This window comes from Dermacentor silvarum, chromosome 1, assembly GCF_013339745.2.
Source record: "Dermacentor silvarum isolate Dsil-2018 chromosome 1, BIME_Dsil_1.4, whole genome shotgun sequence".
Classification (NCBI taxonomy): Eukaryota; Metazoa; Arthropoda; class Arachnida; order Ixodida; family Ixodidae; genus Dermacentor; species Dermacentor silvarum.
In genome coordinates, this window is record NC_051154.1 from 306,759,501 (window position 1) to 306,773,298 (window position 13,798).

Consider the following 13,798-nt stretch of genomic DNA (forward strand, 5'->3'; position numbering starts at 1 on the left):
TCACACAGGAAGCATTGCACTGAGTGAGAACGAAGGTTTGGAAACAAACTATGTTGTCTCAAAATGCAGGAATAGGTGGCATCGACATTATCATGAGGTGATGACACAGGGTAGAATTTACAGACATCATGTAGCTGTAAGGCTATGTATGATGAATAGATAAACCAGAATGCCGTGCGCCTTTCTTCTGGCTACGCTTACATGAGTCGACTGCAGTGATTGCAGGAACAGAGCGATCAAGTGTACCGAGACGCCATAACGCATCCACCTGCTGGGTACCTATACCGAAACTGGCTTGTAGAAACAATTATTATAGCGAAGTATTCAGGGCACACCTAGTGCTTGCCAGTATCTTTTGTGAGGCTTAGTGGGTCTGGGCCTTCATTTAGTGCAAGAACAAGACAGGTGTCCTGTTGTGATTATGTCATGTCAAAATGATCTCGTGTGGGTGCTCCTTCAAGACATGTCTGACGGCAGCTGCAACCCCGTGCGACTCCCTCTCAGGTGCTGGTGATGACCCCTGACGTATTCAAGGTGATCATCCACCACGGCTTTCTGAAGATGTCGCGGGTGAACCTGCTGATTCTGGACGAGTGTCACCGTGCGGTGAAGCAGCACACGTACCGGGAGGTGATGCGATGCATGGACATGCTCAAGCCTGAGGACAAGCCGCGCGTGCTGGGCCTCACCGCCTCGGTCATCAACAGCAAGGCCACTGAGCGGCAGGTGGAGCGCAAGGTGCACGACCTCGAGATGGCCCTGCACTCGCGCGTCCTCACCATCTCCAACCAGCAGAGCATGGCCCGGTGCGCATTTCCCCTCTACCGAACCAATTGTGGGCACGAGATAGGCAGTTGCAGTTCTCTGCTGGCGTGTGCTAAAAGGACTCTAGAGAGGAAAATTATTTTAACTGGGTTGACAAATTACGCTTCCACAATGCCAAAAAAGCTGCTCTTGCCGTGAGAAGATGCTTGGTAAGCTGGAAAGATGCAAAAAGGAAAAACGAGTGGTGTTGCCACCTTAAATTCGCCGCGTTAGCATCATGGATTTTGGTGCCGTCTGCTCAGGCCTAGTTAAATTTTTATTGGAAAAATGGACTACATTGTATTTCAAAAGAGCCAAAGATGGAACTAGGGAAGTTGCAAAGACATTTACTGGACCACAGTGGCTGAAATGCAATAAAATAAGTTGCACTCCAGGATGTCACACCAATGTACCATCCCTGAGGTTTTGAACCAAAATTACAAAATGAAACTTTGACCGTCATTTTCCCTTCTACTAATCGGCCTACCACTGCGATATCAACGATAGTAGAGTTCTTCAAAAATATGAATCTAAACTGATTGAGTCTTTAGTGTCCCTTTAACCCTCTCTAGTCGAATGATTGCTGTAGGACTCCTACGGTTCTGCAGAAAATGTCCAACATTGACAAAAACAAACAAGAGTATTCTCAGAAATGTGTCAGCAATTGTAATTGCTTAATTTCTTAGTGCCACAGATAAATACACTAGAACCTCGTTCATACATTTCGAAGAAAACCCGAGAGAAAATCTACTAATTTGGAAAACGTGTGATTCGAAGTCACTTAAAAATTTGCAGACTCAGCTGTCTGTAGTCTTACTACGTAAAGCGAAGCGTTGTGCAAATCGTTGCAGCACAACATGCCGATGCGCGCCAGGCTAGTGGGGCCCGAATGGCCTGAGATGCACATTGTCATTCTCGCCGCTTTGGCAAGCTTATGTTCGCCCTCCTCGAATTAGGCCTGGGTCAGCAGCTTCGGGTGTAGCATTTTGGTAAAAAGTTCTGACGTGTCCACTCAGCCAGAATTGTTGTGGCACGAGACACTGATGTGTGACGAGCTGGTGGGACCCGAGTGGCCACAGACTCGCTTTGTCATTTTCCTATTTAGTGGCATTTTAAGATAGCGGCAAAAACGAAATAGAGTTGGTGGGCAATAGCAGAATATGGTGCCGCTAGAGGGAAATATGATGCTCACTTCGCACTGCCTGCAGCTGGGAACGGCGGTGCGTTTGGGTTATCGCTTACAAAAGCATGCAGTACGTTTGCAACCGCATTATGCCACATGCACTGTGGATCAGATAACTGAAGATGCTCATAGCAATATGGGTGGGCGCCAATAGCTGTGAATGCGACGTGTGACGGCGTGCGAGAAGTGTATGCCGGCTTTTCTATGGGACAAAAGCATGCAAGTAGTGCTGGAAGGCTGCCACGGTGGTGTGGTGCCTACTGGTTTGAATCGCATCTGGCTGATGTCTTTTCTTCTTCACATAGCATCTAGCAGCCAGAAAACGTATCGTACATTCGCAATTTGGCGATGTACTGAACGTTGGTGCTGAAAGATCGTGTTTTTCGGGAACGTACTAACTGGTAAAAAAGAACCGTAACTGCATTAGATCATTTTCTGTGTTCTCAGTCGCGATCGTTTGGCACCAGGAAATCGTACGAAATGGGATCGTATCATTGAGGTTCTGCAGTGTCCGTGTTCAGTTATTTCTATGTAGAACTACTTAAGAACCCTACATCAGTTTATGGTCAGTGACAGTTCAAGAATGCAAGAGACGTTCCTCTTACAAAAGTATGCTGGGTATATTCTCCGAGTCCAGAGTTCTGTTGGTTATAGTTTCCTTTCAGGTCACACAGACATGTAGAGGAGGCGACCCAGGGGTTCAGCAACAGCGTACATGCTCTGGTTGTATGCCAACAGCCAAGGTCAGCAAGTGTGAGGATGAAGAAGACAGTTCCCAGCTCAGATGCGTACACAGCAGGGAGTTTTAGGTTTTGTATACCCAAAGTTAGGGAGGTGCAGACCGTCAGGTGTGCGAAAAGAACTTAAGCAGGGCATAGGGATTTGGCTACACAAAGATGCTTGGGTCTGCTGTTTCTGTACCTCCTTTGTATCATGGGGATCTTTGGAAATAAATTAACAGTGGAGTGCATATTTGACTTTGTCTAGCGACCACGGAATCTCCTCACACTCAGCTTTGGAGGTGTACCGCATAAGGTGGAACTAAGTTTTGCAGATGGTTGAGAAGAACCAGGAGAACCAAGGAGCAAAATAATTTTGTTGGTAGCAGCCGTATAAAGCCAATGGACTGAGGTACGAGAAAGCATAAGGGAAATTAATTGCTCTTTTCAGTAAAAATGTAGAAATGGGAAAAAGAGAATTAAAAGTGTAAAGAAAGACTGCTTACCATCGGAGAGAGCCGAACTCAAGTCATCCACATGACACATGAATGCTCTACCACAATGGTTACACGTGTTCCCTCTGAGGGGGGCACTTGCCCCACCATTCCTGACCTATCACTGACTGTAGACCTCGCAATACATGAATGTGTGCCCATTTTCATGGTTCACAATTACGATTGTCCCTGGAGGATTTGGCAAGATTTTAAGTGACAGCGCACTCACTTTCGTCGTCGTCTTTTTTTTTTCGATACTGGCTCATAGGTACGGGACCAAACCAACGGAGGTGCTAGTTGAGCATTACTCAAGCAGCCCGTCAATCCGCAGCATTGAAGTTCCAGCATTGCCCAATCTTCAGCCAACGACTTCACAGGGTCAAGAGTTGGACCGCAGGCTTCGTAGCCTGATCAAGGTGCTGCATGACATGGGGGTCTGGTGTGGACACCTGGCCATTGAGGTCATCATGGAGGAGGTCAGTGACCCTTTTTGTTTGCATGGATTCTCTCACTGTCTCCAGTGAGTGTGTTTGCGCACTGACCGCAATTGTACTTGATTTTATGTTGTAGTGATGCTGAAGAACCAAACAGTGCTAAATATGTCGGCTCGGAATCGAACGGGCAAAATTCTGCCCTGAAAGAAAAGTGACACTCAAGTCGCCAAGAGAGGGGTGAGCATAGTTGTCAGTCGTTGAATATAATCCCATGGGCTAAGTTCATCTGCTATTTATACATGTCTTGGAGTAAATACCACACTAATCGATCTTGACAATGTGTGTGCCATGCTATCAGACATGCCTCCTTTGCTATAAAATTGGTGAAGTTCAAAAAATTTTAGATACTGTATATGCATATTGCACTAAGTAATAACTTGATAACAGTGATAATCCAGTGAAAAATGGTCACCGGCACAAAATAAAACGGTGTACTCATGTCACCATAACACATTTTATCCCGCACCATCTGTATTAGGGTATCGATAGTTGGGTAAATTGGTTAAGGTAACATACTTTATTGCATACTGAAAAGATGCAGACGTAGATGAGACACACAACAGAATAGGTACCAAGGGATGGGAAATGTAGTTGAGGATGGCAGAGAACAAGGTGGAGTAATGATAAATAAGGAAGTTTGCAGGCACAGTATGGGAATTGGCTGACGCAAGACAGGAATAATTTCAGGTCTCTGGGAGAGTCCTTCATTCTGCAGTGGACATGAACAAGCTCCGATTAGTGCCTCAAGCAAATTGTTCCGTGCCATTCATTTGTCGTGGACGCAGTGTAGTTTGCCACATAAAAGAAAAGTCGTGGCGTCGCAGGCTCGTCGCATGCTGGATGGTCTCGACGACAATAGCGTGCTCCGCGAGGTGGAGGTGTGCCTGGAGTGGCTGGACGAGGTTCGGAAGAGGTGCAGGAATCACATCGTACAATCAAACGATGCACAAGGCGTCGCTGAGGAACCCCTCCTCACAATGGCCACACCCAAGTTGAAGCGTCTCCTGGAGATCCTGTGGTCCTTCCGCCCGCGGGAGCAGCAGCAGGCCGGTAGCGAGGACGCCACAGAGCCAATTTCGCTGTGTGGCATCATCTTCGTCAAGGAGCGCATCGTGGCACGCATCCTCCGTGACTGGCTGTGCGAGCTGGCGAACAGGGTTCCCAAGTACGAGGAAGCTGAATGACTGTCTCAATAGTTTTTCCACAAAGTTTGCTGTACTCGCGGACAGCTTTCTGTGGCAATGAAGGGAAAGCTACGAGGGTAGAGTGTGTGCTCTTGTTAGTGCGCAGAGTACAGTCAAACCTCATTACAACAAAGCTGTATCTGACAGCGAAAATACCTTCGTTATATCCGATATTCGTTATAAGCATACATGCGGTACACACTATCGATAAAAAGGTTCTTATATTTACCTTGTTGTCTCCGACAATTCGTTATATTCGTGTTCGTTATATCGAGGTTTGACTGTATTCTGGCATGTTTGACAGCGCTGTTCATTTTTTTGGAGCAGGTACTAAATCAACGTAGCTTCCATGTGCGATGGTTTCACATTTGCTTAAATGCAGCAAATAAAAGCAGAAAACTATCGTATTTACTCACGTAATGAACGCACCCCAACTTTCCTACTGTGTGGTCCCATGATCGAACAGCCGAGCTATAGTTCTTTGGAAATACTAGAATATTTAACTCTCGCACTTGTGTTTAAAGCAAGCGCACTTAATCTCGATGACCGTCCATGGCAAAACCATGACGAGAGAACACTGACAGAAAGCATGCGGTTAAGAACAGGCTGCTTATTATCACAGTCTCTTGGGACCTGATGGAAGCAGTGACCGCGATAATGCTCAGCCTGATCTTACCGCATGCCTGACGCCTGTGCCAGCACAAAGGTACTGTGCAGGCTCGAGAGAGAAAGAAAAACGGCAACTTGTTCTTTGCAACAGTACTTATCGCAGTTTACAGACTCTCTGACTTAAAGGAGAGAGCGCGTGCGCGAGATGCGCGGGAGTATATACGGTAAGTCAAGCTTAATGCTGGGTGGTGCATATTGTCTTGTGTTGCTGTTGTAAATAAAATATTTGCGTTTTCGCATCTTGCTGAATCTAATGCAGGTGAGCCTGTGGAACTTTCTTCAACAGCATTCTTGCTGATGCGTGCTTTGTCTGTGTAGCTGTCCCTTCGTTGCCACAGAGAGTTGTCCGTGCGTATAGTGCAAAATCTTGCGTTAGTTTCCATGGGAGCTAGTTCAAGGATGGCAGTTCAGCCAGCATGAGAATGGCGGACAGTGGTACATGGATGTGCCTTAACTTTATAATTCTGGCTTCAAGTGGCTTTGTGACTGTAAATTGATCTTCAAAAAGATGTTGCGTCACTATAAATGCAACAATTATGCATCTTATTATGATTATGCATCTGCACAGAGTCTTTATTGCCATCATGTGTTTAGAAAGACAGCATTGCTTGAAAACTATGGACAATAAAGGCAGATAAAGCCAGAAGGATGTCTGAAGCCACAAGCACAAAGGTTAGACAAATTCATGTGCTACTCATTATGACAATGGTGACTGCATGGTCTGTGGTGGGCTATCTGGTTGCAGCTATCGTGGTGCAATGTCCACAGCCAATTAAACATAAACAGCTGGGCCACTTGCATAGTACTGATTTATGCTGTCAGATCCATGAAGTACCGTGCATAGTTACATTTAAGTCTACCTTTGAAGAAGGTTAACCCTTTATTGATGAATGTTGCCTACAGGCAGCATACCAGAGCATTTTTTTTGCTTGCCGAGCTTTAGTGTTGAGTACGAACTTTCTGGCTAAGTGCCTTCGGCGAACACTGAATGACAGGGAGCAAGCATCATTTGCTAGTTTAGAGCAGGAACACTGGACATGGAGGACGAAGTTTAACATGAGTTTTGCTTTCTTTGTAGTGCAACACATGCAATAATGCGGAGGTTTTGGGTTCATCTCCCACTGGTGACAAGTTATCTTTTCGTTCTCTTTGATATTTTCTTTTCCCTCATTATTTCAACTTCAACCACAGCTAATTACCCCTATCCTTTCCTTGGCTGCATTGCCTGCTGGCTTTGTATGGTCGTGATTAACAAAAATTGAGCCGTTCCATTTCCCTCCTTTTTGCTTTCTTTTGAAAGCATCAGCAGATGAGACAGACCGATGCAAGATTCTGTGTTTTGCACATTAAGATAGAAAGTAAGCATTTTTTCCAGGCAATAATATGTGCCATCATTAAAGGGGTAATGTGTGTTCTAAGAAGGATATATGCAGGTTTTGTGCAGAGACTGTCTTATGGCACGCGCATGGAACCTGCCTTATGTTCAGCTCAGGGTTCTCCCCACAGTGGATGATGGTGGAAATGCTGCCCACCACATCGTGCCACCCACAGCTCTGGTCAGCTAGTCAAAATTTCCAATTTTTTCAATTTTCCCCACACTTCTCAGTTTATTTCTTTCTCAAGTGGGGAATATAAGAAAGAAATAGGGTGTAGCAGTGCTACACCCTATTGTTAACAACGATAGATGGGGTCATTGATCTCGTGTCCACGATCGAACACGAAAAAAGGCGACACCGACTTGTAGGAGCAGTTTTCTTGGACATAAAGAGCCTATGATAGTGTACTGCACGAAGCGATTCTTGATGCCCTCAGTAATTTGGGCATCGGCTGCCGTCTTCTACATGTGGATTGAAAGTTACCTAGATGGTCGCACAGTTTTCATGTCCACGACTGATGGCGAAACGAGAAGACACGTTGTGGTCCGTGGAGTGCCTCAAGGAGGAGTGCTCAGCCCGACTCTTTACAATATTGCCCTTATTGGCCTGGCGGAAATAATTCCTGATACAGTTTTTTCGTGTCCACGATCGAACACGAAAAAAGGCGACACCGACTTGTAGGAGCAGTTTTCTTGGACATAAAAGGAGCCTATGATAATGTGCTGCACGAAGCCATTCTTGATGCCCTCAGTAATTTGGCCATCGGCAGCCGTCTTCTACATGTGGATTGAAAGTTACCTAGATGGTCGCACAGTTTTCATGTCCACGACTGATGGCAAAACGAGAAGACACGTGACCCGTGGAGTGCCTCAAGGAGTGCTCAGCCCGACTCTTTTCAATATTGCCCTTATTGGCCTTGCGGAAATAATTCCTGATACAGTACGCATCAGTACCTACGCAGACGACATATGCATATGGGCGTCCGCAGTCACGCGACCGCCAATTCGTGCAAGATTGCAGCAAGCTGTTTCTTTAACATCTCATTACCTGCAGTGCCAAGGACTGCAACTGGCTCCACATAAGTGTGCTGCGATTGTGTTCACACGGAAGCTTATGTATTGGTACCCAATTGTGATCAATGGCAATGCCATCCCATATGTGACCCACCACAGATACCTCGGCGTTGTCATTGACCACGGTGTTTCATGGTCGAAGCATGTGGCAATGTTAAAGAAAAAATTAACTGGGCTTGCTCAAGTTTTTCGCTTTCTGGCCGCTATGAAGTGGGCTTCATCTGAGCATTCGCTACTCCGGCTGTACCAGGCTCTCTACGTCGGCTATATTCGGTATAGCCTGCCAGTTTTATCAGGTATGAGCCGGTCATGTTTGCGTACGCTGGAAAGTGCCCAGGCACACATGCTGAAAACATGTCTCGGTGTTCCACGTTGCACTTCAACCTACGGAACAATTGAGGAGGCTCGCGTCACCCCTTTACCTGTCTATCTATGATGCGAACCTCTTCAAGTATTCCTGCGACTGCTGTGCCGTCATGGATGCCACCTCTTATCGAAACTTCCCGATATACGGTCGGACTCCACTTTTTCAAGAGCCATTAAATGCCAAGAATCTACCATACCATCATACTTTGCCCCTGCTGACCTTCCACGTATGCCCCCATGGGTAATGTCCAAAATACGGGTACGTCTAGCTATTCCCGGAATTTCTAAAAAATCGCAAATACCTACCGTCGTCCTCAGACATTTCACACTTGAATATATGTCGAAAGAATATGACTCCTCGGTGAATGTGTATACAGACGAATCGGTCTCGTCGTATGCGTCTGGTGCAGCTTTCGTCGTGCCTGCGCATCAAGTCATTTGACGGTTTCGTCTGTGCAAGACGACTACAATATCTACGGAACTAGTGGCAATCAGAGAGGCCGTTCAATATATTTTGCAACAGCCTCCTCAAGTATGGACAGTCTTCAGTGACGCAAAATCGGCTCTGCAACTACTTAGACTTGTGTTGAAAGAAATTGCTTACAGAGTGTTGGCTCTTCAAACTGCCGAGCTATACACTTTAGCGCAAGAAAACGGCCACCACATCACATTTCAGTGGATTCCCAGTGACTGTGGTATGCACGGCAACGAACTGGCTGATGCCGAAGCGAAGAAAGCACTCGAAGAACAAGAGTCAATGCTTGCAATTCCTTTTTCAAGAGCGGACGCCAACTGCCTCCTCTCTAGTCTCATCCGAAAATCGACAGAAAAGCACTGGGACAATCCGGATAATCGACACAGACGACTACAGAGGTTGGACCCTAACATGAAATTTAGGCTACCACCAAAAATTCAACGCAGCTGTGCCAGTCTTCTGCACAGACTAAGGCTGGGGGTAGCATTTACGCGCGGATACGTGCACCTCATGCGGCGCACCGAGTCTCCAGACTGAGTTGTGCCATGTAAATGAAACTATAGGCCATGTGCTTTGTGACTGCCCTAAGTACGTGGAAGAGCGTTAAAGGTTGAAGAATGACCTTACGCATCTCGACAGCCCACCATTGTCAGAGGAAGTTATTTTAGGCCCTTGGCCAGATGCTCATTCAAGTTTCAAGGCCATCCAGGCGCTACTGAACTTTTTAAAAAGTACGGGCCTGGACTGTAGGCTTTGAGCGTGCCAAATTGCTTGCCATATGTGTTACATCCTCCTTCTCTCGTCTTCGTCACCCATCATGCGCCTCTTTCTTCCCTCTTTCTTTCCCTCTTCCCCTTCCCACAACGCCGAGTAGCTGGCTAGAAGAATTTACCTCAGGCTGACCTCTCTGCATTTTGCATCATTAAACTTCTGTCTCTCTCTTTTTTTTAACAACGGCGCTGGCTCACGTTAGTTTCGTTAAGGCATCCGAAATGCGAAATTTGTGATGTACATTTCAAAATGACAGAAGGTCATATTGGGAAAAAGAAAAAAGAGCGAAAGAGGCTTAGTTGCGTATTGCCCCCCACCCAGTCATCAGCTGCCAGCCTCTCAAAAATTTAAATCCTTTACAGTACCGTGCACTTCATGCTTTCATACAGAAATACAACTTTCTCTCATTTGGAAAAACAGATTTACTCCCGATGCACTGAAGTTGTGATGAATAAGAAAAGTCTCAGTTTTGCCCAAAAGCGAAGCATCGATTGCGATAGCAAATTAGTAGACTGCTATACGAAGTAAGGATGGCAGTTTCATCGGCCGCATAAACTTGCAAACATTCGCTTACTAAATAAATAATAAGCACGGTGTCATATGCGTACAAGGAAACATTAACACATCTCGCTCTTTGACCGCGGAAACTCGCTGTCAAAATGCTGGAGTAACGAAGCGTCGCGAGCGAATTGACCTTCGTGCTAGCATGCCTCTTGCTTCAATGCAACCTATAAGTAGCGAAAACACAGCACGGAGCGGATTCTGCCTATCGCAGATCGCGTTCAAAATAGGGCCAAGGTGATCGTATTGCCGAAGTGGATCGTCGCAGAATACGACCTGTTTGGTCCACTGAAACCCTTCTGTGTTGCTTTGCTGGTGAACATCCTCTCCTGTTTGCGCCAGTCCCGCACACAAGTTTTAGGTTCACCAAAACGCCCGTGATGCAGCCCGATTTTCATCCGTCTCCGTGCACATGATCACTTTCTTTTTAAATGTGGCATCATGAACTCGGCACACTTCATGCTGATAGAGCAGACGCAGAAAACGGGAAGACAGACGGTAGGCTAATGCCTAAGCACGTGTACTGCAGCACATGGAGGAATCTACGGCAACTAGGCTAGAGTGTAGCTAGGCTCGAAGCGCATGTGAAGCGGCCATCTTGAAATGCTGACGGCTATATGGTAATGCAGATTTAGGGTCTTACTCGATTCTAACACGCACACAATCTTTGGACCTGTTTTATCGGACAAAAAGTGCGCGTTAGATTCGAGTAAGTATGGTAAGCTGTGTCACTGGCTTTGGCTCATATGTGACATTGCAGTCTTCTCCTCGTCAATTTTCTTGTCGGAGTTCTAGGGGGCACTCCGCACGTGATTGGGAAGTTTGTATCATTTTGGAAATTCATCTAACAGTGAACATTTTTTTACAGGCTTGATGTCACTAAAACTGAAGGCACTATTGCCTCTCTGAAGCAGAAAACAACTTCACAATGGCACTTTGGAAAACTTCAGTTGGACGTGTCGTAGTTGGGTCACCAGATTTGGTCATTGTATGTGTTTGTGTGTGTTGAAGAAGGGGGGGAGGTGATGTCACGTCTTTTTACTCTAGGCCCTATCCAGTGTGTCACCGTGTCGTTTACTGTCAGTGCCTCTCGATGTAACTTGTTCACCGCATTCCAGTGACTGTTGATTTGCAGGTATTCCTACATTGTTCCCGAATTCATCGTGGGTCATGGTGCCAAACTTCAGCTTGGTTCCAAGGAGGCTGGGATGTCTTTTAAGAGGCAGTGCAAGGTGTGTGTGCGTGTGCCTGTAGTGGAACATCAGTGTACTGCAATCTCTTTTAGAGTACAGGTCAACCGTGATAGTGTGTAGCATGGAGGAAGAAAAGAAATCAGGAGGGAATGTCACATGCCAAAATTAAAAGCCACCCAAGTCACCCTAGGGTGTGATCATGTCACGCGGGAGCTGGCAGTAATGTACATGGTAGGTTTTAGTGTCTCCCACCTTGCACTCTCTCCAAGTACAGTAAAAGCTCGATGATACGATCACGGCTAATACGAATTTCCAGATGATACGAATTTTTCTGTGGTCCCGGCCGAGCCCCATTACTTTGCAATGTGCTAGAGAACGGTTGTTACGAATCGATTTTCAGCCTGCGTCGGTTGATATGAATAAACGCCGCCCCACCGACGGCTGCGAAAGAGAACAGCGTGCAGTCACGCGCTTTCTCTCCTTCTCATTTGGTGTGGAGGCGCGGCGCCGGACAGCGCGGACTCCGCGACTGAAGCTGGTGGCGCTTTTGGTGCTTTTGTACTTTTCCTCCTTTCATGCGAGCTGTCAGATGGAGTGGCTGCTGCACTTCGTGCCGCGTTCTTCGTGTTTGCGCCATTTTGCCTAGTCGCAGCGAGCTATGTCTCGCAAGCGGAAAGCACTCTCCTTTGAGAGAAATTAGACATTCTTCGAAAGGTCGATGAGGATCCCAAGAGGAAGCGGACGGAGTTGGCTAAGGAGCTAGGCCTCGCAACGCCAACACTGAACACAATTGTTGCACAGCGAGACTATCATGAAAAACGTGCTTTCGTTCAACGTTAACGCAAAGCAAGCGAATTCGAACACGCTTATTTCGAACATACCGCGCACCAACAATGCTCTTAGCAGCGTGCCAAATCACGTGGCGGCGCCTCCGACCGGCATTGCTCCGACACCACCATAGAGCAAAAGCTCAGGAGAGACCCCCTCAATGCCACGCGCGAAGGAACGGAGGGGGGGGGGGAAGGAACCCGCGGCGGAAATTTCCTTCTCTCTCAAATTACAAGATCGCCGTTTCTGCATCACATCGGAACAAGCGTGTACGTGCCGACTAGAGTGTTCTAGACAACCGTATTCTAGCACACACTAGTGCCGACGTCTCAGCCACGCGGATAAAATGGCAGTGAACCCTTCTCCTCTATTTTCTAGTCACATGTTGACCTTGCACGCTGCGGCAGCAGTGCAGAGGAAAGCAGCGGCGGAGGCACAGTCGGGCCAACAAAACTGCCACGCCCGCAAACGCTCGTTTCCCGATAACGGCAGAAAACGAAACTTCAGGGGGCGGCTAAAATAAGCTGGCACCAGCACGGCGGCGGGCGCGCACGGAGATGTGCGCACGGAGTCGAAGTTGAGAGAGCTACGAGGTAGTTGAGAGGGAGGGCGAGGGGAGCCACCGAAGCGGCGGAGTTGACGCGGCCAAATCCGCTTCCCTGCCGCCCTCCTCCCTCACCTTCGACGGTCTCCGCGCGCATCCGTGTGCCGGCGCTGCCCGCTCGCTCCCTGAAGCTTCGTTTTCTGTCGTCGGGAAGTGACCGTTAGCCGGCGTGGGCAGTTTCGTGGCCCGCGCTTGCTATGCGCTTGCGTGCCGCGATATTTCACGATTCGCACCGTTCGTGCATCATGCTATGGTGCACGAATACTTCGAAAATACGTCCTTTTAATTTGAACGAATTTTCGGGCCCCTTCGAGTTCGAATTATCGAGATTTGACAGTAGTTTTAATTGTGTTTCGATGATACGAATTTCGGCTAATACGAATATTTTTCGTGACCCCGTGAGATTCGTATCATTGAGCTTTTACTGTAGATGAATGAGCACCAAAGCAATGTGTGGCTGCCATTCAAATGCTTAACAATAAAGAAAACAAATCACCCCAGAAAAAGTTGGAATGGTTGGTTGAGGAGCTGAGCAGAAGCACATCGGATAAGCAAATGTGCCGGTAATCCAAAAAATATTCACCACTGAATTCACTGAGCTTGGAGATCATGGAATGAGCAGACTTCTCAATTCATGGGTAAGAGAAAGAACAAAGGGAACTGATTCTTGAATGGTTGGCTTGTTAAAACTGGCATCATGCTCGTTCCTAGCTTCATTCCTTCCTCCATGCCGTGTAGTCCACAAGCGAGGCATTTTAGTGACATTTTGGTAACCTCATGGCACATTTTACAAAATAAAAATTTTTACAAGATAGAAAAAAAACAGGACTAGGAGGGAGTGTCGTCATGTGACAAGTTTGAAACATCATCAAGCAGTAATGTCGAGCTGCCAATTGCGCAGACAGTATGGGGGAGCAGAGAGTGAGGGGATGAGGACCAATTGTGATGACATCACTGGAAGCTGTATCAAACCAAACAATGCCTTGAGAGGTCTGGCAACCATT

At 47.0% G+C, this 13,798-nt stretch overlaps 1 protein-coding gene across 1 annotated transcript in view; it reads left to right on the top strand.

The window, feature by feature from the left end:
* Positions 1 to 13,798, top strand: part of LOC119442155 (endoribonuclease Dicer) — a 100,416-nt gene that overhangs the window by 12,501 nt on the left and 74,117 nt on the right. The window contains exons 4-7 of the mRNA XM_037706915.2: positions 505 to 806; positions 3,469 to 3,676; positions 4,519 to 4,859; positions 11,305 to 11,401. Of these exons, the coding sequence (XP_037562843.1) occupies positions 505 to 806; positions 3,469 to 3,676; positions 4,519 to 4,859; positions 11,305 to 11,401 (948 nt within the window). The remainder of the gene's footprint in view (positions 1 to 504; positions 807 to 3,468; positions 3,677 to 4,518; positions 4,860 to 11,304; positions 11,402 to 13,798) is intronic.